This window comes from Tympanuchus pallidicinctus, unplaced genomic scaffold (assembly GCF_026119805.1).
Source record: "Tympanuchus pallidicinctus isolate F22 unplaced genomic scaffold, pur_lepc_1.0 scaffold22, whole genome shotgun sequence".
Classification (NCBI taxonomy): domain Eukaryota; kingdom Metazoa; phylum Chordata; class Aves; order Galliformes; family Phasianidae; genus Tympanuchus; species Tympanuchus pallidicinctus.
Genome location: NW_026294739.1, coordinates 28,470,442 through 28,495,668, shown reverse-complemented (window position 1 = coordinate 28,495,668; position 25,227 = coordinate 28,470,442). Strand labels below are relative to the sequence as shown.

General features: G+C 45.3%; 1 protein-coding gene and 1 long non-coding RNA gene across 5 annotated transcripts in view; one reads left to right on the top strand and one right to left on the bottom strand.

Moving 5' to 3' along the window:
- Positions 1–4,037, bottom strand: part of MAF (MAF bZIP transcription factor) — a 157,908-nt gene extending 153,871 nt beyond the window's left edge. For 2 of the 4 annotated variants that reach the window (XM_052686454.1, XM_052686455.1), the window contains exon 1: positions 2,327–4,036. In XM_052686454.1, coding sequence (XP_052542414.1) covers positions 2,327–3,399 — 1,073 coding nt within the window. In that variant the 5' untranslated portion in view covers positions 3,400–4,036. Of the gene's footprint in view, positions 1–2,326 lie in introns of all 4 variants that reach the window. The other 2 variants (XM_052686452.1, XM_052686453.1) reach the window with 2 other exon arrangements.
- A 120-nt stretch (positions 4,038–4,157) lies between these two features.
- On the top strand, positions 4,158–8,240 carry LOC128082371 (uncharacterized). Its single transcript, XR_008207638.1, has 2 exons — positions 4,158–4,255; positions 6,767–8,240. It is a non-coding gene; the product is annotated as an uncharacterized LOC128082371 (long non-coding RNA).
- The last annotated feature ends 16,987 nt before the right edge of the window (positions 8,241–25,227 follow it).

Sequence of the window (25,227 nt, the reverse complement as noted above, 5' to 3'; positions counted from 1 at the left end):
ATAGGAACATCACACGTGGTTAGTTAGTAACTCAAGATATAAAACAATTTTGCACAGCAAAATGTGTAAAAGAAAAAAGTAACTGACAAGATTTTTTTATATTTATTGTGGTAAGATTTACTTTCCATTTTTTTTTCTATTTTTCTTTTTTAAAAGACAGGATATCAGTCCCTGAAAATAAAATTTACTGATTATTGCCTTTAAAACTGCGGAATCTTTTTGAAGTTACAGAAAATCCAGTTCTGCACCACAATACAACTGTAAAAAAATCTGCATCATTTTAAAACTGTGCAGTAATGCCATCTTTTATAACTGCATAAATCGTATTAGCGTTCTAAACAGGTTTGTCCTTTTTTTTTTTTTTCCTTTTCTTTTTTTTTTTTTTCTTTTTTTTTTTCTTTTTTGTATTATATGCTTGCAGGTTATATCTTAGTGCAATTCAGTCCCAAATACTTCAATTTTGAAAAAAAAAAAAAAAAATCCATACATTTTGAATGTAAAATACCCCTATAGATATAAACAAGGGTGCCTCCCCCCTTTAATACTTTGGTTTTCAAATACAGTCAGTGGTATAGCAAGGACTACATATACCCAACTTATAGGTAAGTTGCAAGCACATGCTGCATAAACTACTTTTTAAAACAGTCCCGTTGCAAATTCTACCCCCCTTTACATCACGACAGTAAACAATTTAGTGCATCAATCTTTAAAAAAAAAAAAATAATAATAATAGAAATCTACATCTAAACAGACCTAACTCTTTCGGATTTATCTATAACATTCCTTTATCTGTAGCATACATTTTAACTGGGCTAACAGATGACAGAAAGTAGAATTAAATTATATACCAGGAACCCAGAGCATTCCACATTTGACCATGACCAAATGTAAAAAGGAAAAAAATAATAAGAAGAAATCAAATCAAAAGATGGGGCAGATCACCTACAGTTAATTGGTTTAGACTGCTTTTAGGCAACAGCACGGTTTCAATGTCCCCCCGAGCGGGATGTGAATTTTGCATTTGAGCATCTTCCCAAAGTTCTTTCTGCGCTTTGTGTTTTTATTCATTCATTTACTTATTTTTTGCCACATCGGGTTACCAACATCCATCCTGGCATGTCTTTCTAAGAGGGAATGCTTCAGTGCATTGGAAAGGAAGTCTGAAGTTCTGAGTGACTCAAAGCAGTTTTAGAGCAGATGCAAACTTTAATGGGGAGGAGGAAGAGGAGGAAGATCAAAGGTTGCACTTTTTTGCTTTCAACCCAAAAAAGTGATGAGGCAATAAAACAAAAGGATGAATGCCATGCCATAATAGTCTCCAAAAGTCCATTTCCAAGCAAAAGGAAAAAAAAAAAAAAGAAAAAGAAAAAAAAATAATTATACCGTACATGACCAGCATGCAGGGTTTTTTTTGTTTTTTTTTTTTTGTTTTTTTCTTTTTTATTAATATAATGTCTCTTTCTCATAGTCTTTTGAAACAGTTACAGTTCATTGCTGCTAAGACAAAATAGCAAGCGTAATGCATGAGATGAGGATGGGATTCTAATGGCAGACTACAGTCTCACGTTTGGCAGATTAAGGCCAAAACTCACATGGACACACCGAAGGCTGATGCAGGCTGGTTGGGGCAGGTTGAGCTACACCTCTAGTTTCGCACAACAACGCTAAAAACTGATGGAACTCAGCAAGCTGGAGTCTAAAAAAAATTCACTTTTTTTTTTTTTGTTGTTTTTCTTTTTGTGGTTTTTGCTTTGTTTTGTGTATTTGTAGTTTTTTTTTTTTTTTTTTTAAACGTGTTTTCATTTATTTATTTTTCTTTTCGCAAAGCTCAAATCTCATATGAAGAACTCAGGATGGCAAAAAAAAAATAAAATGAAACAACGTCAATATGGTCTGACTCTTTTGGACACAGCAAGCTCAAAGGAAAAAAAATACAAGTCATGAACTTAAAAATATATATATATATATGATGTGGATGGCAGGTTTCAGAGCAAGCTTCATATGAAGAACTGAGTTGGTGGCGAGTTGGGTCTTTTAAATTTAAAAAAAAAAACAAAACAAAACAGCAAGCCCCCACAATAATAATAATAATAATAAACAGAAAAGAAACTGATGTAGAACTTGAGGTTGGCCAACACGCAGCCGGCCCACCTTAAAAAAAAAAATAATAATCAACCCAAAACCCGAGTTTGTCTGAAAGCAGTTTTGAGTTGGAAAACCAAAAAGTGATACAAGGTGGCACGGCGGGTCGGCGCTCTAGCAAAGCCCCCAACAACAACTCACACGGAGAACTTTTAGGTAAGGTGGCAAGGCTGTGGGAACTCACATGAAAAACTCTGGAGAGGAGGGGTTGTCGCTGCTGGATCCGTTTTCTCGGAAGCCATTGCTGACCAGCTTCTCGTACTTTTCCTTGTAGGCGTCCCTCTCCCGGACCAGCCTGGAGATCTCCTGCTTTAGGTGCTCCACTTGCTGCAGCAGCTGGTTCTTCTCCGACTCCAGGACGTGCCGCTGCTGGACCCTCTTGAAGCGGCAGGACTGGGCATAGCCCCTGTTTTTGAGGGTCCTCCTCTTCTGCTTCAGCCGGATCACCTCTTCCTTGCTGACGCCCCGCAGCTGCCGGTTCAGCTCCCGCACCGACATGGTGACCAGCTGCTCGTCGGAGAAGCGGTCGTCGAAGTGCAGGCCGCCGCCGCCGCCTCCTCCTCCGTGGTGCGGGTGGTGCAGCCCCCCGGCGCCTCCGCCGCCGCCGCCGCCGCCTCCGGAGCCCGCGGCCGAGGAGGAGGCGGAGGAGGGCGGCGCGCTGCCCGGCGCCGCGCCGTGGGGGTGTCCGCCGCCGCCGCCGCCGCCGCCGTGGTGCGGGTGGTGGTGGTGGTGGTGGTAGTGGGGCGCGCCGCCCTGCGCCGCCGCCGCGGCGATCACCGCCGACACCACGGCGGCCGCCGAGCCCATCTCCTCGGCCGGCACCGAGCCGCCGGCGGCCGCGGCCAGCTGCTGCCCTCTAGCATAGCCATCGAAGGCGCCGGGCAGCGGGTGGTGGCTGCTGTTGATCAGCGCCTCCACCGCGTCCTCGGGGCTGAAGCCCAGCGCCTCGGGGTTGAGCTGCTGCGGGTACCCCGTCATCCAGTAGTAGTCTTCCAGGTGGGTCTTCTGGTCGGTGCCGGAGCCGGGGCTGGGCGCCGAGAAGCTGGGGGACGGGGGCACCGAGCTGCAGGGCGTGCTCATCGGGGTGGAAGAGAGCGATCCCCCGGCGATCAAGCGGCCGCACTGGCTGATAATGCGATCGGTCTCCACCGGCTCCTTTTTCACTTCAAACTTCATCAGATCGAAGTCATTAACATATTCCATGGCCAGGGGACTGGTGGGCAGGTCGGAGCCGCTCATTGCCAGTTCTGATGCCATCCTTTTGCTGCTGACAGTCCTCCAGAAAGGGTGCGCTCCGGGAGCGAGGGCGCTGCTCTGCGCTGCCGCCGGGTGAGCCAGCTTTGCTGTCCGTCCGTCCGTCCGCCCGTCCGTCCGTCCGTTCCTCCGCCGCGCCGCGCCGCGCTCCGCCCGCTCCGCGTTATCCCCTGCAGAGCCTCCGCTGCCGCTGCTGCATCAGAGCGAGGGGCTCTGTGCCTTCTGCACGCACGGCTCTTTCCTCCCTTCTCTCTCTTTCTCTCTCGCAAACTGCAGCTGGAAGCGTTCGCGGGTGTTGTTGCGAGGAAATTTTTTTCCTCTCTCTCTCTCTCTTTTTTTTTTTTTTTGCTTTTGTTTTGTTATTTTTAACACTTCATGGTGCCTTTCCTCTGCGCTTTCTCGTGCAAAGTGCAGAGCGAGGAGAGAAGCTCATCGGGGGAAGGAGGAGGGAGAAGAGACCGAAGACAAAAAAAAAAAAAAAAAAAAATCAAATCAAAGTCGATATATCGCAACCAAAATAACAACAATCATAAAAAAAAAAAAGGAGAGGGAAGAGAAAAAAAAAAAAACAACCAACAAACCCTCAACCCCACAGCTACGGCAAGAAGATGAAAAATATTTTAAAGGTTTCATCCAGCAGGAGAGTTTAAAAGCATTGCAGAGTTTTATAGCGCTCCTGACGTCACCCTGCAAATGGCAAATGGACTCCGCGGCCGGACCAATGGGCGGCTCCCTCCCAGCGAATATTAGCATAGAACAAGGAAACTTTTGGGAGCTGTCAATCAGGGCCCCATCAGCTGACTGTCAGCTGGGCGAGCCTTAACCCCTTCCTGCCCGCCGCCACCGCCGGACGCACCGGGTAAGCGGCTGCGGGTGGGGACCGCTCCGTCGCGTCGGGACTGCGCCCGCCGAGCGCTGCCGTCGGGTGAGCGCTCCGCTCCGCCCCGCGGTGCCCCGGAGCTGCCCCTGCCCTGGAGCGGACACCGGAGGGCACGGCGGGGCTCTATGGGGCAGCGCGGTGCCGGTCCGAGGGAGGGGGCGGTGGGTGCAGCCCCGCGGGGTCCGTGCCGCTCCCCGTGTTACTCGCCCGAGCACGGGGCATCCATTTCTCTGCCCCAACACCCCGCCGGGTTAGCAAAGAACCCTGCAAGTTTTCAAGCCTCGCTCCCTCAGCACTCGGCCCCGTGGCGAACAAACTGCACTGACTTTCGCCTCCCTCTCCCGGTGCCCCCTCCGAGGGGGGAGGGCGCGGGGCCGGGGTCGGGGCCGGAGCCGGGGCGGCCGTGCGGGCGGAGAGCGGCAGCGCTCGGTCGGCGGCGGAGCGGCTCCGTGCGAACCCCGACAGCGCCATCTCTCGTCCGCAGCGCAGCGCCGAACGGAGCCGCTCCGCTGTCGGCCGGGCCGGGCCGTCGGGGTGAGGAGGGGGGGGAGGGCGGGGGGTAGGCGGGGGGTTGAGCTGCGGCGGTCCCGGTGCTCCCGCAGTGCCCCTCCTGAGCTGCCAGGCTGGATTTTATGGGAATATCGATAGAATTAAAGTTCCTTGTAATTCCGTGATAAATGGGGTGTCTCTAGTAAGTAAGATGAAGTGCGGTGCTGTGAAGTTGTTTATCTGGAAAGTAATTCTCAGAAACCTGACTTCTGACACTTGGTCATATATTAAACCGGCGTCTTGAACGTTGTACTTCAGATGCTCCTTTTCCCCCTTCCCCTCGCAGTTTGCTATTTATAAGACTTTGTAGGTGCGGGTGAGTTGCTGGGTAATTTTTCACCAACTGTGAAAAGCATCGTTTGCAACAGCCAAAGAATTCTCTGCTTGGGAAATAGTACGGGGAGAGTGGGCTCACGAATAGATAACATCTCCCGACCGTGCCATTATCGGCACAAAGCCGCGCAGCTGTGCTGCTCCCGGCAGCCAAAAGGCAGGGAGGGCACGCTGCGCGGCGAGCAGGATAACGACACCTAGATGGGATCGCAGAGGCGATTCTGCAAAGCTAAAGCATGCTCTGACAGCACAAACAACAGGAGTGTAGTTCTGCACAGCCCCAAAGACACCCGGACATCTGCCGGGTTTATCTTAGAAACTGCAATTAGTGACAAACTGAACGCAACTCGGGTTGGCTTTCCTATTCCTGCACACCATTGGAACCAGCAAAAGTTCCCAACTGACAGCATAAACCCCCCAGGACGGCCCCATTCCCCAACTCTTGTTTTTTCCAGATTGAGGTGAAGGAGGCACTGTATGTCACTTAATGTGCTCACCTAGGAGAGGGATAAAAAGTGAAGGTTATTGCTTTTTGGAACGCACACACGCAGTGTTCCACTTGCATGTTTGATGGATGTCTGTGGAAACACAGCTCCAGTCCCAGCGAACTGTTTGTTTGCATCCAGTTTGCAAACCAGTAGCTTTCTGAGTAAACTTGAGACAAAGAGCACAAATTTGGGTGAGCTGAGGGGGGCCTCTTCCTTCACACAGATGTGAGTGAGTACAAGCGGAGCTGTGACCTCCAGAGCAGCACTGGAGTTATTGTACAAAATTGTTCTGCTGTGATTATTGCAGAGCTGCCGCTCCAAAACGGCACGGCGTAGCAGAAAGAAAGGATTATTTGCAATTTTTGGATAACCTTCAGAAGCAACAACGCTCTCCTCCCTCCCCTCTGTAATTCTCACTGTAGTGCTATTTTCCTTTATTATTTGGCTATTCACGATGGCTGTCTAAACATTTACAGTCCCCCTATTAACAGCGTTTCTCCCCTAACAATCGCACACTTTCATTTCAATTAGAGCCATTCAGGCTCGGGTTTTGCCACCAGGCCACGTCTCAGCCCCTCTCTCTCTCCCAGCACCGACCCAGGCAGCGCACAGCCCACATCCCCGCAACTCCTGCCCCGCTCCAGGTTAGGAGCTCAGACCACTATGCGTTCTGCTTTGGGTGCGGATCAAGAACAACACATTAAGAACAGTTACCGCTCCCTTTGTTTGCCCGGTGTCTGATTTTATGGTGCAGAACTAAAGAGTGCCCACTGAATTTGACTATGGAACCGGGCAAATTGCTTTCCGAAAGACTTCTTCGGAGCACAGTGATAAGGCACAACCCGCTCCTAGGTGCAGCGCCAGATAAATCCTTTTAACAGTCCTCAGATCAGTTAACAGGGTGAGTAAATCACAGATCGCTGTTAGCAGATTTATGGGAGAGAATTAATAGAATCAGACGAGATAATCTGGCGGGGATAAAATTGCTGAGGAAACAGTCCTGCCTTCTATGGGGGGTACAGAACAGCGCTGTGATTGCGGGCAGCCAGCGCAGGTCGGGCATTCAGAGCTCAATCATCGCGGCAGCAATTTGGCGTTTATTAATTCTTTTCTCTTTAAGCAACTCGCAGATGCAAATAAAAGCCGCGCTCTCTTTGAAGACACGTTCTTTATATATTTTTATTGGAGGTAATTTACTATTTGCATTACCTGTATTTACTTCATAATTGAACATTTTGCATTCAAATTTATGGAACGCGCTCCGCTCGAGAATGTATTTCTCCCCGATTAGCATAAATAGTCACTTACCTCATGAATTACTAACAAAGTTTATCTGAAAATATAGGTGTCTTTTTTATTAAGTGGAGCACCAACATATGTACCACGAATCCCAATTTGCTGGTGGTGCTGTGGTGTCGGAGAAGAGGGAACAGAAGCAGCGGCAAACAAGCGCCATCGATTAATATCTGTATGAGTGTGACAATAATTGCTTCTGCCGATGCTTTGCTAATTGTTAATAACGAGCCGACGACTCAAAGTTTCCTGCAGAAGGAGCAGAAAGAAGGGAACCTCCTCGGTGGGTTTCCCCCCTCGTTGCCCCATGCTTGCTGATGGCCGGGGCTCGCTCGGGGCTCCCTGCTCACTGTTGGGATTGTTTCTCTCTTCCCCTTAATCCTGTTTTTATGCTCAGCTGCAAATCCCAATAATGGATATGATTTAGGCCCATCCTCCTGTATTAACACGACCCTACTTAGACAAAAGACACCCGAACCCTATCGACTGCCGGATTGAATCCTTCATCCCATGGAAGCCAACAACAAAACTTCCATTGATTTCAGTGGTCCTGGCTGGCAGCAATTTGTTTGTGTCAAAGGGCCGTGGCTGCAAAAACTGAGAGCTGTCAGCCAGCAGGGAATGAGGTCTGCTCCCCACTGACTTCCCCACATTCCCACTGACTTCTGGTGGAGCTCCATATACCAGGTGCTGACATATACGTGTGTTTTGTCTGGGTGCAATGAGCACATCCCTTAATGTATCACGGCAAAACGAGCTGCTTTCAGTGCTCTCACTTTTCCTGTGCTTGGGCAATCCATTCCCGTGACTGCAGCTTGCTGCCCCATCCACTGCTCTTTTATTTTAAAGCTGAGAAAATCTTCCTTTTAAACTCATGCTGAGCATCAAATTGGACTCCACTTGCAGCTGAACATCTTGGCTTCCTGTTCCCCAGCCGCTCTGGTATATTTTATGTAGAATTCTCTCTGCTAATGCAACTTGCTTTCCCTCTCTGTTCTCTTTTCAGTTTTGCATCGGAGTTGCCGAATCCATCGTTTCCACTGCTTGCTTATCGTGTTTCTGAAACACTCAAACTATCCTAAATAACTTCGTATGATCCAGAAGGAACTTCTCTCTCTGGCTGGAGGTTGGCGCCACCAGGTTTGTGCTGTGCTCACCCTATGATGCATGTCCCATTTTACTCATTTCCATGAATGGCTCGGCCTGGATGTAAAAATCAATACAGACATCCCTGATGCCAAAAACCTATTTGTCTAAAAGATATAAAAAGTGAAATTGCAATAAAGATTTTTATCAGGCTTTATGGTGGAATTCGTCATTTATAACTGGGATGATGATGTTGGGTTATATAATGTGTTTGTTCTCAAATTAGCTGAAGTGAGCAAAGAGAGGTAATCTGGTAAAATCTGGTGCACAGGTTGAACACTGCAGAAAAGTACAATTAATTAAAGGAGGAGAAGAAAAAAATTACATCAATATCACATCACTGAGCTGTCCCAGCAAAGCCCTGTGATACACACACGGCATTTCTATCTACTTTAGCTCCAAAAAATCCTCGCTGCTTCTCTCCCTTCTGCTCTGCATTGAGTTGTTTCAGCAGCAAGGAGCAGTGGCAGCATGAAATAATGTGAATTTTATGTGCTCTTTCTTCCTCAAAGCTGACTACCAGTGAGTGGCGAGGGGGGGCACGATATGGAGGTGATGTTTTGATGTGTGACTGTGAAGGGTGAGACGGCCATTATTAAGAGTGATTGACTTCAGTAACTTTTAAGCAAAGCTGTGATTTAATGTCTTAAAGCCCGAGATGGCACAGACTTGTTATTAGTTGACGTGGTGGGCTGAGTGCCATGCACTGGGCTTATCCCATGTGAGTAAAGCATAGAAATGTGTGCAGTAAGCGATGGGGTCTTCAGCAGCACAAGCCTCTTGGCTTGCATGGCCTTATGGCAGAAAGGGGCTATGCCAACAGGAGCACATAAGGATCTCACATTACCTCCAACCTTCAATTATCATGCTGAATCTGGCCTAACCTGCTTATCTCCTGAGCATTACTCACTGGGTTTTGGCAGGAGGAGGTGTCAGTGAAAACGAGACAGTTCTGGAGCCAGCATCACTGCCAGCAGCCAGGGCTTAATCCTGGGCAGAGCTGGGGACAGTGTATTCCTCTCCCTGCCATGGCTCCAGCTGCTTCCACCCCCTGCCTCTCCACCAGGTGAGCTCTGCTCTCACATTCCCATTCCCATTCCCATTCCTGTGCCTGGCCCCCAGCTCTGGTCTCCATGTTGGAAGCCCAGTGGCTGGAGCTGTCTTCTTGACTCTGGAGATATAGCATCATCCATCAGAAAATCCTTGTGAAAACAGCCTGGGTGCCAGCAAATAGGAGCTGTAGCTTTCTAAACAGCTACATTTGATTTGGTTTGATACATTTGACTTTGCCTTTTTTTCTCCCAGTATTGGCAAATGAGTTATTCTCCCACAGAACTGAGAACAACCTGCATTTTCCAGGATTGCTTTATAGAGTCTCGGTGCAGAGAAGTGCATGTTGTGATGATATCTGACATCGTTCAGTGGCATTCACTGTCCACAGCAGCGGGAATGGAAAGTTTCATGCCCCATTCCTCTCCTGCTCCCCAGCATTAGCTCACCACTGTGGCGGGGCTGGGCAAACCACTTTGCATTTGCTTCCATCCGGAGTCCGGGTCATTGGGAAACGCTAATCCTTAACAAAAAGGAAATGATAAAAATACCCATGAAATTAATTTTCACACCTGCAGTCGAGATTAATAACAGCAACCGGAGTGGCATCCTATTTCAGCTCCCTGGAGGTGACTAAGAGCCCTGGCCATGAATATCATACCAACCACCAGAGGAATTCACTGTCTGAGGGATCCACCATGGAAAACAATTGATCCCCAGAGCTCTGCCTGCACAGTGGAAAACGGCTTTAGTCATGTATTAGTCATTTTATCACAAGATGGTATTTCTGCACAGGGAGGTTTGCCCTCTGAGCCCAGAACAGAAGAACAGCATTTGGCTTGGTAATTTACACAAAGGTTTTCATCATGTTTTCTTTAGAAGGATGTGTGTAAATGATGAAGAGCAATAAACTCAGTCTTCTACAGGTTAATTCATGTCGGTTTCAAGTGCGCTTGTTACCTTCTGTGCTTTCCATCGGTCCCGCACGTCCCTGTGAGTGGCACTGGTAATTCACTGAGGTAAGGGAGCAGTCCTTTACTAAAACACACTGCTTGAATTTTCCCCAGCTTCTGCTTTTCTCCCTTAATTGCGAGGGATGAATTGTGCCGACTGCCTGCTTCCCCCGGCTGGGAGGCACTGCTCTGCCACTGCCATCCGCAGCCTTCAAAGGTGACATGCAGCTACGAGCTATAAAGCAGGCAGCTGCACGGGGGCTCTGAACTGCCTTCAGAAAGCACTTACTTCCAGTACCGGAGCACCATTAGCACTTTGAGCAGGGCAGGTATGCACTTGAATCTTTCTGCAGAACTATCTTGCAGGAAGAATTTATCTAATGATGTTGACTTAATCTAATGGACACAAGGTGATAGGCAACAATATCTGCTTTATTTTTTACAGCTCTCACAACCAGCTTTGCACGCACAATGCAAAAAGCCATTGCCTGTGCCCCAGGAGTGCAGAGTGCAAGCACGTTTGCACGAGGTCTTCAGCAATCATGGAGCTTATTTATTTGCACAGCACTGGAATGAGAGAGAACTGGAGACACAGAATTGTTTCCCTGTGGTTTGCACAGAGATTTCTGCTGCAGCTCTTTCCTCTCCCTTTGGAGCATTTGCTGCTGTAGTGCATCTCGTGTTATTCCCTGTGGAGCAGGAGACGGGGAGGGCAGTTCTCTCTTTATTCTTTCCTGCCCCCTCTATGGATTTGCACTTTTATAGCTGTTCAGGTAACTGCTACACTACTTACAGCAGTGGCAGGCTGGCTCTTTTTGGTGTCAGTTTGGCTCCAGCAGGTTTAGACTCCATCTCCTGCAGTCTCCTCCAGCAGCGATTGTCTTTTTTTAATCTACCTGAAATTCAAGGTTCAGCTTCAAGCCAATTCCAGCAGCACATGGCTGCGTCCTTTTGCAACTGATGAGCCAAAGGAAAGCACAGAGAACCGCTAATAAGAGGGGTGATACACCATAAGGTTTTATAGTTACCTGCACCATTCAAATAGCCTGCTATTAGTACTTCTAATCCTGCAGATTCAAAGGAAAGATACACATCATAGCACAGTTTTCCATTCTGCAGATGGAAGTGCACTGTCACAGGACGCCAACATCTTCATATCACCAGAATGAAAGAGGTCAGTGCAAAAGGTGCACTGCAGGTCAGTGCAAAAAGGCGCACTTAGCTCTGCACAGGTCACACAGTGCCTGCAGTCTGGGTCAAGCTACCACACGTGTGCCCTGCTGTTTGGCCACTCCAAAGCTGCATAACATTCCTGGTAATGGTAAAAACTCTGCCCCACCGTGTTAGCTCGCTACAGCAGTTGCCAGCTGCAAAGATTAATTTTTAACCTCCTCGTTTTCCATGGATAAGGCAGACGAGCAAACACTCCCCGCCAGCCCTCAGCTGGGCAAACTGTTGTTAGATTGGTGGAGGTGACAGCTCCCAAGGTTCTGCCCTCTCATTTCTGATACTGGTGTGTGCTCCTGCAGCACCCATTGCAGCAGAGGTGTAGCAGAGCTGCAGACACGGTGCCAGAGCAGTGCTGCTACAGGATTTCCTCATGGAAAAAAAAAAAAAAAAGAATACAGTTTTAGGCTTCTTGTGGTTTCTCTGAAAGATAACGGAGCTTTACATACATGGTTATCTGGAACTTGATCTTGGGGTCAGAAGTACAAGCATGTAGAGTGCCTTCTCTGCATAGGAGGGAATGGCTGGTAACCCCCCTTGTTATCTTCCCCATCACTTGCTTCTAGCAGCACCTGGGCCCTCCTTATTTAGCATCTGGCAGCAGCTGGCAGGGCTAGAAGCCATCAGAAGCACCGGCTTCTTTGTAATTTTAATTTTAAGCCCACCACTCATCCTGCAATCAAAACTCATCCAAGGGATCTCCATGTGCTTGGGCCCTGACTTCTAGAGAAAAACTGATTCAAGATTGATATGATTTAATTTCCTAAGTTGCAGTCTTGCAAAACTGGGCTGGATGTCCGAAAGCGGAGAGCCCCTTAGTTTGCACCCAGAGTCTAAATCTGATGGCTGTAACCCAGCAAATAACTCCCTTCTCTTAGCTAGTAGGTAACAATTTATTCATGCTGCACAAGATTTCTGCCTCAGCTGGGGCAAATAAAAGCAGAGCAAGTTCCTCAGCATTTGCGCCTTCATTTGGGAATTTCAACTAATAACTTTCTGTCCTACTGCTGTTTCACAGGTCCCCTAACTAATATACTAGGATGTGTGAGAATATTGCTGTGACTCATAATCAGAGCTGCACAGCCCAAACCCAAACTGGATTTGGAATGGTCGGGGCAAGGGCAAAATTACAAAAATGAAGACAATGAGACATGGAAGACTCGCTCCGAGGAGTGAACGCCCACAGCAAACCAACGATCTGCATCAGCAGCCAGCTCGCAGCAAACACAAGAGAAGTGCCTGGTCCACCAGTCTTTCTTGTTAGGTGCAATTTTCACTCCATGCTTGCAAGGCAATAGCACAGAAAAATAATATCACAATAGTCAGTGTTACGGACAGGCACAGCCTTGGGCTTTCCCAGAATCCAGTCCAGAGGGATGGGACTTCAGTTGGATGTACAGGCAGCAAGGTAAAGCTGAGAGAAAACATATTTTACTTTGTACAACTTTGGGCATACTTTTCATAGAAACATACAGTCAGAGAATGGCTTGGGTTGGAAGGGACCTCAAGGATCATGAAGTTCCAGCTCTCCTGTCACAGGCAGGGCCAAAAGCTTTTCTCATGGTTCACACTGATAATAACCATATATTTGCAAAGTCAAAGAGCTAGATAGAAGAGTTAGATGCTGCAGAAGATCAATGGCTTTTCCATTATAACAAAGTGGTCTGTTCTCAGTCCCTCGTGAACGGCAGAAGAACAGCACCAGTCTTTCTGCCATGCATGTCCAGCCATGTACAACTCAAGGACTTCCTGGTGAACATAACATCTCTAATGCAAAGCAATTAGTCATTCCACCACAGCTGAGCTCGGCTCATTTACCAACAGTGTGCAGTGAATGTTGTATCAAGACTGTGATGATCTGACGGTTTTAGGAATAAACCTTTCAAGGAATAGAAGACATTGAAGCAAAATTGAGGTGCCACAGAAAAGGCCAGATGTTCAACTTTTAGGTCTTTATAGGGCATGCAAATTTTTTCTTATGAGTGAATGTGCACATTACCCATTGATGCAATCACTTATGCATCCAGCTCATCATCTGAATAGGCAAATATCTTCTCTTCTGCAGCAACCATACTCGGGATTTAATGCAAAATTCATTCTTTTTGAAAATCACTCCCCTAGAACACAATGGTAAATCATCCAAGATAAAGCGATGTGAAGAGAAATGCTGCACCCTTCTTCTGAGGCCTTTATTCCTTTTTTCTAGAAAAATGTCTCCACCTTCCTGCTAAAAGACACAATTATTTCCTCGTATTCATGCTGTGTTACTTGCTCACTAGCTCACATCGTTGATTGGACTCCATTATACCAAATTCTAGAATGCCAGAAGAGCTAAGTATAAAGCAGGAGACAACAGATACAAAAATAGACGTGGACCACGAGGTAACCATGAAACACCCCGTGTCAGGATTGTCTCCTGCAAACTGGGGTGAGTCGGTACAGGACAGGAGATCACAGAGGATGAATAGCTGGTTGTGGTTCTCACATCAGTGAATTACCACCATTAGGATACTTGTCCGACTGTGTTGGACACCACAGTGTCTTCCACGTAGTCTGTGACTGAATGGCATGCAAAAATAAGGATTCTGATCCCTAGAGATAACATTAGTTCATCCTCTTTTTCTTTTTTTTCTTTTCTTTTTTTTTTCTTTTTTTCTGAATAAAAGTCACAGTCTCCCAGCAATAGCCATTTTCAGTTGTGCCATAGCATTCCGAGTTCTGCTTGCCAGTTTCCTGGCAGATCCAGCAGCTATTGGGCTCCTTGCTTGTTTCCTCTCCAGTCATGTGATGTTTATAGCTATTGGGTTTGAAAAAAATGGAGAAATTCAATTGAAGATGATATGTAATATAACACAATATAAATGAAATGCACTTTATATTTGTATATCAGCTTGTTAGCAGACAACTGACCTTAACAAGAATTGCTTAGACACCTATCTCTAGGCACCAGCTTGCGTGCATCTGATTGGTACAGAAATATGCTTTCTGTTCATATTATGACCCACTGCATATGAGAGAACAGCTAAATACAACAACAGATATATGTAGGAACAGATATGTAAGAAAGAGAACCTGCCCACCATCATCAGTCTCTAAAACAAATGGTTACTCAGGAAGACAAAATACTTTTCCCTCCTAAGGAAACCCAAGCTATATTATGTACACAAAAAAAAAAAAACAACAACATGCCTTTAGTTTTGGTGCCATAAAGCATAAATCATCACATAGCCCTCTGCAGATTGCCTCTCCGCATTGAACCGTTGGGCCACGTTCCTCGAGGTCCTCCATCCTGCAGCAATGAGCAGGACTGAGGAGGTGGTGAGGCCAGCGGTGCTCCCAGGCCAACCTCTGCCCCTGCTGCCCCGCATCACTCCTACGAGCTTGGGGCTGAAATCCAAGCGTGTCTTTGCAGGTGATGGCAATGCCATGCCTACTTTTCCCTTTTTTAAAGGATTATAGGAATTCTGGACCTGTCGCGGGTTTGCGATCCCCAGTGCAGAAGGAAAAAGGATTTTTAATGAAAACCAGCTCCAGTTCTGAATATTTAATACTGTGCCCAAGTGGTAACAGGATGATAAAGTTTTGATAGGCCTGGTATTGGCTTTTATTTTTTTAAGGGGGAAACTTCTCTCTCACTAACAGAAAAAGCATTTTTAATGCCAACATCAATATAAAGCGCTGCTGGGACTTTTATATCATTTCAATATCAGGCTTGCATTCAAGGAGCAAAAATAAATGCAGTGTTCACAACCGTTGGATAGTATAGCTGAATGACTTTCAACAAGCTCTTGCCATGTTTTTATGCACAAAGCACGATTTGGGGGTTGGGGATGGAAAAGAGGGACTGGAGGGGAGGGGAAGCAGTTGTTAATTTATAGACATTTGCTGGAATGTTTGAGAGCAGTCTTACCGGGGTCACGCCATCACGCATACACCAGGGCATTTTGCAAATAGCAGAATTCCTTATTTTTTGCCTTCCATTTTGCCTCTTCTGGCAGCATCAATAAATTTGTTTGATGCACTTTAAATGTTTAATTAAAACACGATGTTAGCACATTTACTGTAAGTGATAAAAACACTTTGGAGGTGGTCTTAAAGCAATTGGTGACTCTGGAATTGCTAGGCATGCACTAGTAAATCAGATACAAATTCCATAAATTGGAACGATTCTCTTTCAGTCCTGTGCCATTTCACAGATATTAAAGCTGCTTAATTTAATTCCTCCGTAATGTGGAATGTGTACAGCAGCTGATGTGACTTCTTCTGACTGATTGTTTAAGGTCAAATAAACTCAGGCCTACAGAGCACCGGATAGAAATTCCCTTTTATATTAATACTGTTTATAATTCAGTTCTCTTTCAATCCCTTAATCAGAAAAGAAAAGTTTATTGTGTGATATTGCTATAAAATAAGTAGGAATTGTAATAAGCATTTGAAAATGTTAAAAAAAATGTACGCTAAGTCACAGCTCCCAGTACCAACAGTTCTCATCTATTTAAGGAGGTTTATTCAACTTACTTAAAAAGAAAACTTGCTTTTAATGCAAAGCAGACACTTTTATATATGGAATATAACTATATTTTATAAAGTACAGAAGAGAAGTCAAAGCTACTATAAACCATTCCTCAGAAAATACCACCACTCTGTTTGCCACCTGAAATCTATACCCAACCGAAGTCATTGGGAGTTTTTCTGCTTCTTCCCATTAGAAGGGCTTGTGTTTTTAGGAACTGCATAGGTAGCATCTTTAGCAATATGCAAGGTATGGCATCTGCTGCTCCACTGCTGTTTTAATACCTGCATTCAAAACACAATAGTAATAAAAGCTTCAGAACAAATTATTACGATTGGCTTCTTTGCCTATGTTGGAGATCTTTACTGAATCAAATTAATACAGAATATAAATATCACAATTAGATTTCACTGAGATGAGCAAATAATGAATCTTTCTTCTTCGGCTAAGAAAGTAGATTTTCTTGAGAAATCTCTGAGTCAGCATTTCCTGCAGGATGAACCTTTTTCCCCTTCCCCCACCAATGTCAATAGCAAAGAAGTCAATGATTTCCAAGGATGTCACGGATAGCTTGCAATAGAAGAGGTAAAAGTTCACTCATTTTGATGTGTACATAACTTATTTCAGTCATCTTCAACAATATGTAACATGAAATTCTTAGCATGGAACACTTGGCTACATGTCATGTTTTCTACCCATGAAAAAAACCAAGTAGAGGACACGACATTTCTCTAGAGACGTGACTGTGGAGGAGCAGAAGCTCTTTCTGGAGAGCTCTGCAATGGGAGCCGTTAGGTAGGCAGCTTCTTGATGTGAGGATTTCCAAGGATGGAGTGCTTCTGTTCTCTGCAGTGCCAAGCAGCATGCAGCCCTGAGTCACAGCTGAGATTAATGCCACGCCAAGAGCAAAGCAACGGTGTACAACACACACTGATGGTGGTGATGTCAGAGAAGTGTGCTGGTGAAAATGATACTGTCTTCTTCAGTTTGTTTTTAATTCGTATCTGCTCTCTTTCCTGATGAAACCACGGTTTTACCAACAGCATGAGGTAGAATGGATTTTTATCTCTCATGCATCAACAAAGTTATCAGCACGTTCTAATTATGCTGTGTTGTGAGAAGCAGCAAGAACACAGCTGGATTTTCCGATTCCAGCTCTGAGGTGTCTGCAAGGCAGACATTTGAGAAAATAACTAGATACTGAGGCTCATTAGACCATGTAGCACTTAAACTAGGGTTGAATTTGTCTTGTGAACTCTGTCCTGTGTGGTCAAATTCCAACTGCACGTCTGCCTGCCGTACTATTAATCACTTTTTGGATTAAGGAACAAAAATCACCTCTCCAACATTCTTAAGCAAATGTGCTTTTTTTCTTTTCATAAACAAACAAAGAAATCAAAACTATTTGTCTTAACTTGTTGACTTGTCCAAATTATCTCATCCCCGATCCAATGACAGTCCCAAATAGTAGCAGGAAAAATTATCTTTAACAGCTGCACCTCTTCTGAAGCTATTGTTTTCCTCACTGTTGCATGGAGCTGATGGCAATCTTTAATGGTTAAAAAGAGGAATGAAGAGGCAAAGCCTGGACAACCTCACTCACCTTCACCTGACCTATTTTAGATTCTCATAACTGCCTGAAAAACAGAGAAACCAATTGGGTCCATACATAGGGAGGCCTTCATTAATAAACTGTCAAAACCCTGTCGAGCATTGAAATCATTTTCAGTGGAAATTAATAGTGTACTTTGGAGTTGTTTTCAGAAGAAATTAACTGGGTGCACTGGAGTAATTATGACACCATTTCTGAAAGGAACATCCAGTTCTGCATTTAGCATGAAGAATACTCATAACCAAGGAGGAAAAAGCCCAAAAGAAAAACAAAATAGATTTTTGCCAGTTCAAGTCCAGCAACTGTGTTTCTCACAAAGAAAAAAAAACATTTGGTACCAGATACAGAACTTTAAAGTACCCGAATCAGGCAAATGTTATGAGGTGTTGTCACAAGTCAGGAATATCATTCCTACTTACTGTGATTTTTGATAACCTATGGCATTGAGTTCTTCTTTATGTTTGTCAAAGGTCACAGTGCTCTATTAAGCATCCCTGTTTGTACATAACTGAGCCAGATCAATCCTTAAGGTAAGCTGAAAGCCCACAAGATTTTTTTTCCCTTTTTTTTCTTTTTTTTTTCTTTTTTTTTTTTTCTTATGGAAAACTACACTTTTAAACAGTTTTGATATTTCATAATATAGCTTGTGACAGGGCTATTTCACCATTCACTAACATGGGCTGCGGTGTCATCACAAAGTCCCTAACGCTGTGTCAGTGTGAATCTATGGAGAAGACATCAAGATGTCAACATATTCTGAGAGGGGAAGGAGTGTCAGTGCAAGTCTGCAGAGACATGGTGGTATGTGGAGAGGAAGCAAAACAAAACTGTGTCCATGGTTGTGCAGCACTGCCAGACAAAGGCACGTTCAGAGCAAAGCTTTTTGAAGAAACGTGCAGCACTCCAGGGGGAGCAGCCAAGTAATTGTGGTATTTTCAAACAGTAAGGGACCTTCAGCTCTATGTAACTCTTCTTGAGTGTTTTAGCATAGATCTACAGTGAGAAATCTCGTAGATTGGGAAACGATACAGTAGTGTGCTAAAGGGACAGGTGAACGTCTCCCCGGATAAGCCTTGCTGTCCTCCTCAGGTCTCACCCTTAACATCTTCTCTTGTAAGCAGAGGACCATATGTGCCATAGCATCAGTACGCAAATAATGCAGTAGCTGATGTGTGGTGCTATCTACAGATTTCACGGAGTCAGTTTTGAGCTCATCGAAGACAGATTGAAAGGTTCATTTATATCTAAGCAACTGGGCAAAGCCCTCAGGGATGCACAGCCCCACCAGTCTCTGCAAGCATTCATCTTTCCTCACCCCTACATTTCATCAAATATTCAGCCCTGTAACTCCTCTTCCCACATGCTGCCTCTCCTCCTGGCTGAGCTGAGCACCATATTGTGAATGGAAGGGCTCCTTCTCCCACACGCCCTGGGGAAGGGCATCTCACCCTTTCAGAACTGCAGTTCTATGCCCAGGTTATGCTTCTTAGCCCAGACATCTGGGACATTACTACAACACAGATTAGCCTAAATTGTTTTTTTGCATGATTAGAAGACAATGGAAGGTAAAGGTGCATGTTAATGTGTGGTTGGCCAAAGCCCTTTCTGATTTGCAGGGAGTTCCTCCATCAACACTTATACACCATGGCAAAACTGAGGTCAGTAAACACACATGCATCCTTGCTGTGACCTGAATGGTGCCAAGTTTCCAGAAGTACTGCCAAATTTTAGGAATGGAAGCTTCTTTTCTTCAAGAGTTTTTGAAAGCTAACTGCCTGAATTAACTTTGGCACTCAATTCAGAAGACTTCAGAATCACAGAAGAATCATTAAGGTTGAAAAAAAACCTCTAAGATCATCTAGTACAATCATTCCCCTATCACCAGTATTGCTAAAAACCATGGACTAAACATGTCCCTAAGTACCATATCTACATGTTTATGTAGATACCTCCAGGGATGGTCAGGATCCAAAAACACCCAGGTAACAGTGCACTTGTTAAAATAAGGCTCTCAGCTGAAAAATGGGACTCTGAAGGCCACATCACACTGCTGGGTGTTGTTAAAATGAAAATGAAGACAGAACTCTAAGTCCTGCTGCATCCATTTATCAGCGCAAAACAGCAAACAACCCAGGGTTTGGCACAGCAAAACAGATGAAAGATGCAACTGTCCTGACCTTGCTATGTTTTTCCCCCTTTTGCAGTGTGCTCCATCTTTCCAGTGGGGGACCTTCGCCATTCCCATAGGCAAGGTCAGTGTGTGCAGCCTGGCGGGCACGTCGCTGCAGCGTGCACCGAGCCACATCCACCGCGGGTGCAGCTCCACCAAGCCCTACAGCAGGGACTAATTTGGCCTTGTGTCTTTTGAATAAATTGTTAACTCTTCTCGGCATGAAGAAGTGATTATTGAAAAGTTTGCCTCCACATACAAATGCAAATGACAGTCGAAGAACACGTGAATGTTAATCTTCCAAACCAAGTACGTAGACAAATGCTAGTCATTAGAAACATTTCCGTGCATTTATATTAGGCTGTCCTCTAAAAGACTTTTCAGACAAATATGTCATCAAGATATTCAAAACCATGTAATCTTATCCAAAGTTTCATCTATCAACAGTACAGTTTTCATCTCTCGCAGCTGTGTGTCAGAATGTGCAGGCAGATTAGCCAGCTGATAGCAGGGGGGGCAGGGAGAGAGGGGCTCTGTCCTCATCAAGAAATTCTGCTGGGGAGAAGAGACTCTTGCTGATGATTTTCTAAATATCTCCCCAAGAAACCTTTCCATGCACGGATGCAGGAGACCTTTGCAAAGATGTTCAATTTTCTGACCAGAGCTGGTGCTTTAAGTCCTCCTCCCCCCGTTTCCCCTTCTCTGCAGAGGAGTCCTCATAATGAAAAACATCCTGAGCACAACTGTGTATCTGGTGGCTGGGGCAAAGCATCTCCCTCCACAGCAGATCAATTCAACCAGATTTCTTGTGCCCTCATTGGCCTGGGGAGAGCAAGATAAAGCCCAAACCCAGAATATTTTGAACTCCAGCTGCACTTTTCACCTTCCTCAAAGAGCAAATCCCCACTCCAACCCCTTCTGCTAGAGCCAAAGGGATTAGTACTATTATTTATTTATTTATTTAAGGATACCTCACCACTTTCAGAAAGCAAATGCTGTAATTCTCTTGTTTCATGGAGGGAAATGAATGATGATGACATGCATGGGCTTCTGATAAAGATGCAAAGAGATAGCATTAAAACATACAGTAAAGCACAGTGAAATGATTCTCCAGTATGAGGTTCAATACGCTGCCGTTGTTGTCTGAGACAGTTTCCACGAATCCATGCATATGAATCTGTGCATAATCTTTGAGTGTATTCATTTTCATCCACATTCTTTAAAGCAAATTTTAGCATTACTGAGGAGCTCTATCTTGATGGCACTTGAAGACAATGTTTTGAAATTTGGGGAGAGTGGGAAAGATTTTCAAAACCCCAGAAGAGCTGTTAGGACTTAACACTATCAAAAATAGATTCTTGCTTTTCTGGGTATCTTCGAAATATCTTTTTGAAGCAAAGCCCTAAATCTTGGTGTTTAGCAGCGCCTTCATTTTCAGGGTGGCAAATCCATTTTGTGCTGACTATGTACCTCTGAAAATCAGCTTGATTTTTGGGGTTACCTTCTTCTTTTGTGTTTGTGGCATGAAGATGCCTCCCCATGGGATGGACAGAAGCAAGGACAGTGCTTAGCCATTTGCCATTGGCTCTGATCTCAGCTTAAATTGGTATTTTAGCACAAAGTTGTTTTTTTGTTTTTTTTTTTGTTTGTTTTTACTAGGGGAATCCTATGGTACAGACACCTTCCAGTATCTGAAGCCATCTAATGTCAGCTCAGCACCAGAGTGGGACTCACTGAACCTCTCATGGAAGGAGCACCAACAGCAAGAGGAGGCAGGGCTCTGTACCTCTCAGCATTCCTCTGAGCTTATCTGCTTCCCTAACTTTAATACCAAATCAATCTTTTTAATGGGAGCCCAGCACTTAACCTATTTCTGGACCTCTTCCCTCATCTTTGGGAATGTACTTTGGAGAAATGACTGAAAACACTAGAGCAGAGAGAAGGAGCCTTTCAGAGCAGATCTGGGGGAGTCCTGTGAAGTGGAGGCAGGAGTTAGATGTCTACTGACAGACCTTAAATGCAAAAGCAAAATTCCTTCCATTCAAACAAGCCTGGAAAAGGAGCCCCAGTATGACATTCTCTATAGCTTCATTTAACAGACAAATTTTTAACTCAAAAGCAATTTTTAAAGCTTTTTCAACATTCACGTCTTTAGCTTCTTGCTTGGAAAAGCACCTTTGTCTCCTCCCAAGAGAAGTGGGCAGCAGGATGGGAGGGGAAGGACGCATTATTTGATGAAAGAAGACACTGCTCAAGGCCTGGGGCTCTCTGTCTTCCCAGCAGAGCCTCGCTGCCGGCCTGCTGCCGGGGCACATGCCTGCCTACCAGCCAAGGTCCACCGGGTCAAAATCTGCTTTACAGAAAGTGCCCCCAGCTATTGTTTACCTAGAGGAACCACTGCAGCCTATCAGGAAGTAATCTGCCTTTTTGAATGAGCTTGCGTGCCCAACTATTTATTTGCTAGTTAGATGTTAATGGCTCTAGAGCAGCTGTTATGGTCTTCTGGGGACAGCACACAACTTGTACCGCTGCACGGGACTCATGTACCAGATGAGGTATTAATCTGGTTAGTTGAAAAACTATGGCCTGTCCACAAATCATTAATGCTGGCTACAGTAGGGCACATTTAACACATGTACTTCAGGGCCAATCAGTCACTCCAGTCCCACATTACTGATATTTAGCCCAGAAGGTTCTGCACAACTTCCTTTCCAGGCCCATTCGCTTGTCGGCTGGGCTGCCAGACCAGCAGAAACCAGCACGAGGCATGGGACCATGGGTGGAGGCTTTGGAGGTATGGCTGCAGTAGGAATGGAGGAGGAGAGCAGCCTGCCAAAACAAGCATGGGTGGTGTGGCTTCAAGAAATGGGAACCCAGCAGCAGGGAGCAAAGCTTGCTGGAGTGGTTTTCAAAGATGTTTTAGGAGACTGGCTTTGATTTTAACAGCCGGTTCTACCAATACAGACCAAATTGCCTTTGGCACAGCTCTGTCCTTTTTCTTTGCCTACATGCTGCCATAAGCCACAAAGCACTCACCAAGACTCTAATGAGCTCAACTTTAAAAGAACAAAAGCCACAAATAGCATGATGTCCCACAGGAAGGGAGCAAGGACACAAAGAGAGGTAGCAGCAGTAATTTCCTCAGCAGTCGATCTACAAAAAGGGAGAAGTGGGCAGCCAGGAGATTACACTGCACTTCCACAACTTCTCTCTGTTTCCTGATCCTTTCCTGCACCCAGAGTCCTTACCAGAGTAAGGACTCTTTTATGGGAGCTTCAGGGATGGGTTGATGGTTGGACTGTATGATCTTAGCAGTCCTTCCAACCTTAATGATTCTATGATTCTAACCAGAAATTTGCCCAAGGGAACACAGAAATGTGCTGTGGACCCAAAGCATCCATGCTGGATATTTTGACATTCACTGGGTATTGGGGATCAACTTCTGTTCTTGCCAGAGCACATCAAGAGAAAGGACATCAACAGCATCAGTGAGGACTCACTGCTAAGGCTGGTATTTCCACCCTTTGTCTTGTCATCAAGCCTTATTTCTCAGAATGGTTGGAGTCAAGGATGCGGTCTTGGTCTTATCTTTGAATTTCCTGGCTTTTGTCACCAAGCATGTCACAAAGGTGATGTTATTAGCCTGCCTATGCTGATAATGACATGGAGATTTTGCTACCCTTCTCAGAGGCTTATTAGAAAAAGCTGCTTTCATCATGGTGCAATGGCAGCATGTGTTCCCTGCCCTGAATTTGCCCTTGGGGTGCTCAGATGGTTCCCCCACAGCAGAAGCGATCACAAAGGCCATGACTGAAGGGAAGGACGTTTTCCCTCACATGCAGTTTCACTGTGCTGCTAGAGTCCATCTGGCACAGCATCTGCAATTTGCACATTGTAGGCATAATCAAAGCAGCTTTCCTCCTGCCCCACAACAGCCATCATTGCATGGAGGTGGGTTTACCATTGGTTGGTTCCACGGCACAACCTTGATTAAAACCAACAAAAAAAGCCACCAAACCCTAGTCCTGCATGCAATCAGGAGCTGCGCATCCCACACAAGACATGCCAAGTTATACAGAGATAACAAAAGTTCAATAACTACTTCAGCAGATTGAGCTCTTGATTACTGCAAACTATCTGCTTCAAAGAGCTGCCACCTTGCCAGCAGAGATGCACTCATCCAAGCCAGCAAGCCACCTCTGCACTGCAGGCTGGGAGCTCCAAGCACCTTTGGGAGCCCGTGCAGGCGCTTCAGTTCTGGTGAGGATGGCTGAAAGACGTGGTGAGCTCAGCCTGCCTTCAGAAGGTTTTCTGGGCCAATAGAGGCACCTGAGGACGTGGGGGAAGCTGACGCTGCCAGATGCATGGACCAAGGAGAGGCCGAGATGAAGGCTGCAGGGGACGCGCACACTGATTTCTCCAAAGACTTATAACCGTGATGAAGGAAGAAATAGCTCTGCCACAAGAGAGTCTGATGAGAAAAGTCATTTGCTACTGAAATGTAATTTGAAAAATGTATTTAATACCAATTAACAACACAAGGCTGTAATATCCACTTATCTAAACTGCTCGCGGATTACTTGCTTTTCACTTACTAACCTACCCAGTAATTTCCACCAAAAAAAAAAAAATACAGGTCAAGCTTTTGCTACCAGATTTAGTTATTTTATCACTAGACAAAGATGAGCCAGAATGGTTATCAAGAAAAATAAGCTGGGAAGGGGGGAGGAGAGTATGGAGGGAGGAAGAGAGAATTGGGAAATCTTAGACATTGTATTAAAACAACAGTTTTTAGGGTGTTTGATTTACTATTCAACTGTGCACAGCTGCTGCTGTGAGAAATAGGAAGCATGCCAAGGGAAAGAGATGGGGGAAAAAAATTAAGGAGTGGGGGAAGGTTTGCAGAATCAACTGGTTAATGAGATATGAAAATTGTTATGAGTAAGCCCCTGCTGAAAAGCACTTGTTTGTTTGGACCAGCTTGCTGCTCATTCACTGACATGGCAATTCAGGTGCTTTCCCCAAAGGAATTAATCGGTGAATGTGAAATTTAAATGGCATGTGGGTTTTCAAGCATCAATTTAGGTCCTCTGTGTTTCCCCTTGTTAATGTTGGAGCCATCTAAAACTTGCTGGGGCCTTGGCACATGTTATTCCCTCTCGCCCTCAAGGAACACTGCAGTGCTCTGCACAAAGGGGGACATTTTCAATGGGGAGGGCAGTACAGGATATGTTCTACAGCCAAGCACTGGGAAAGCTCAGAGAACAAAGTGAGAGACAAGGGTTTGGACTCCACCACTTGCAATGCCATGGGTGACAACTCTCAGCACCTTGCCCTGCTTTTCAAGTCTCATTATGGGAAAGGATTCAGGGCTTAAGTGTCCATGGAATATCTAAGGTTGTGAGCTTTTAAAAGATGAGTCTCTCTCTGTAGTCCACAGGAATACCCCTAATTCTCTCCCTTGGATCTTCCCATCAGATAGCTTAGGTGGTCCACTACTGACTGTGGCACCTGTAGGAATCCCATTCCTGGACACTGAGCTATTTTCAGATAGCAACCTAGGCATCAAACTGAGGATTATGCTTTCTACGAGGTTCTTAAGCATCCTAAATAGAAG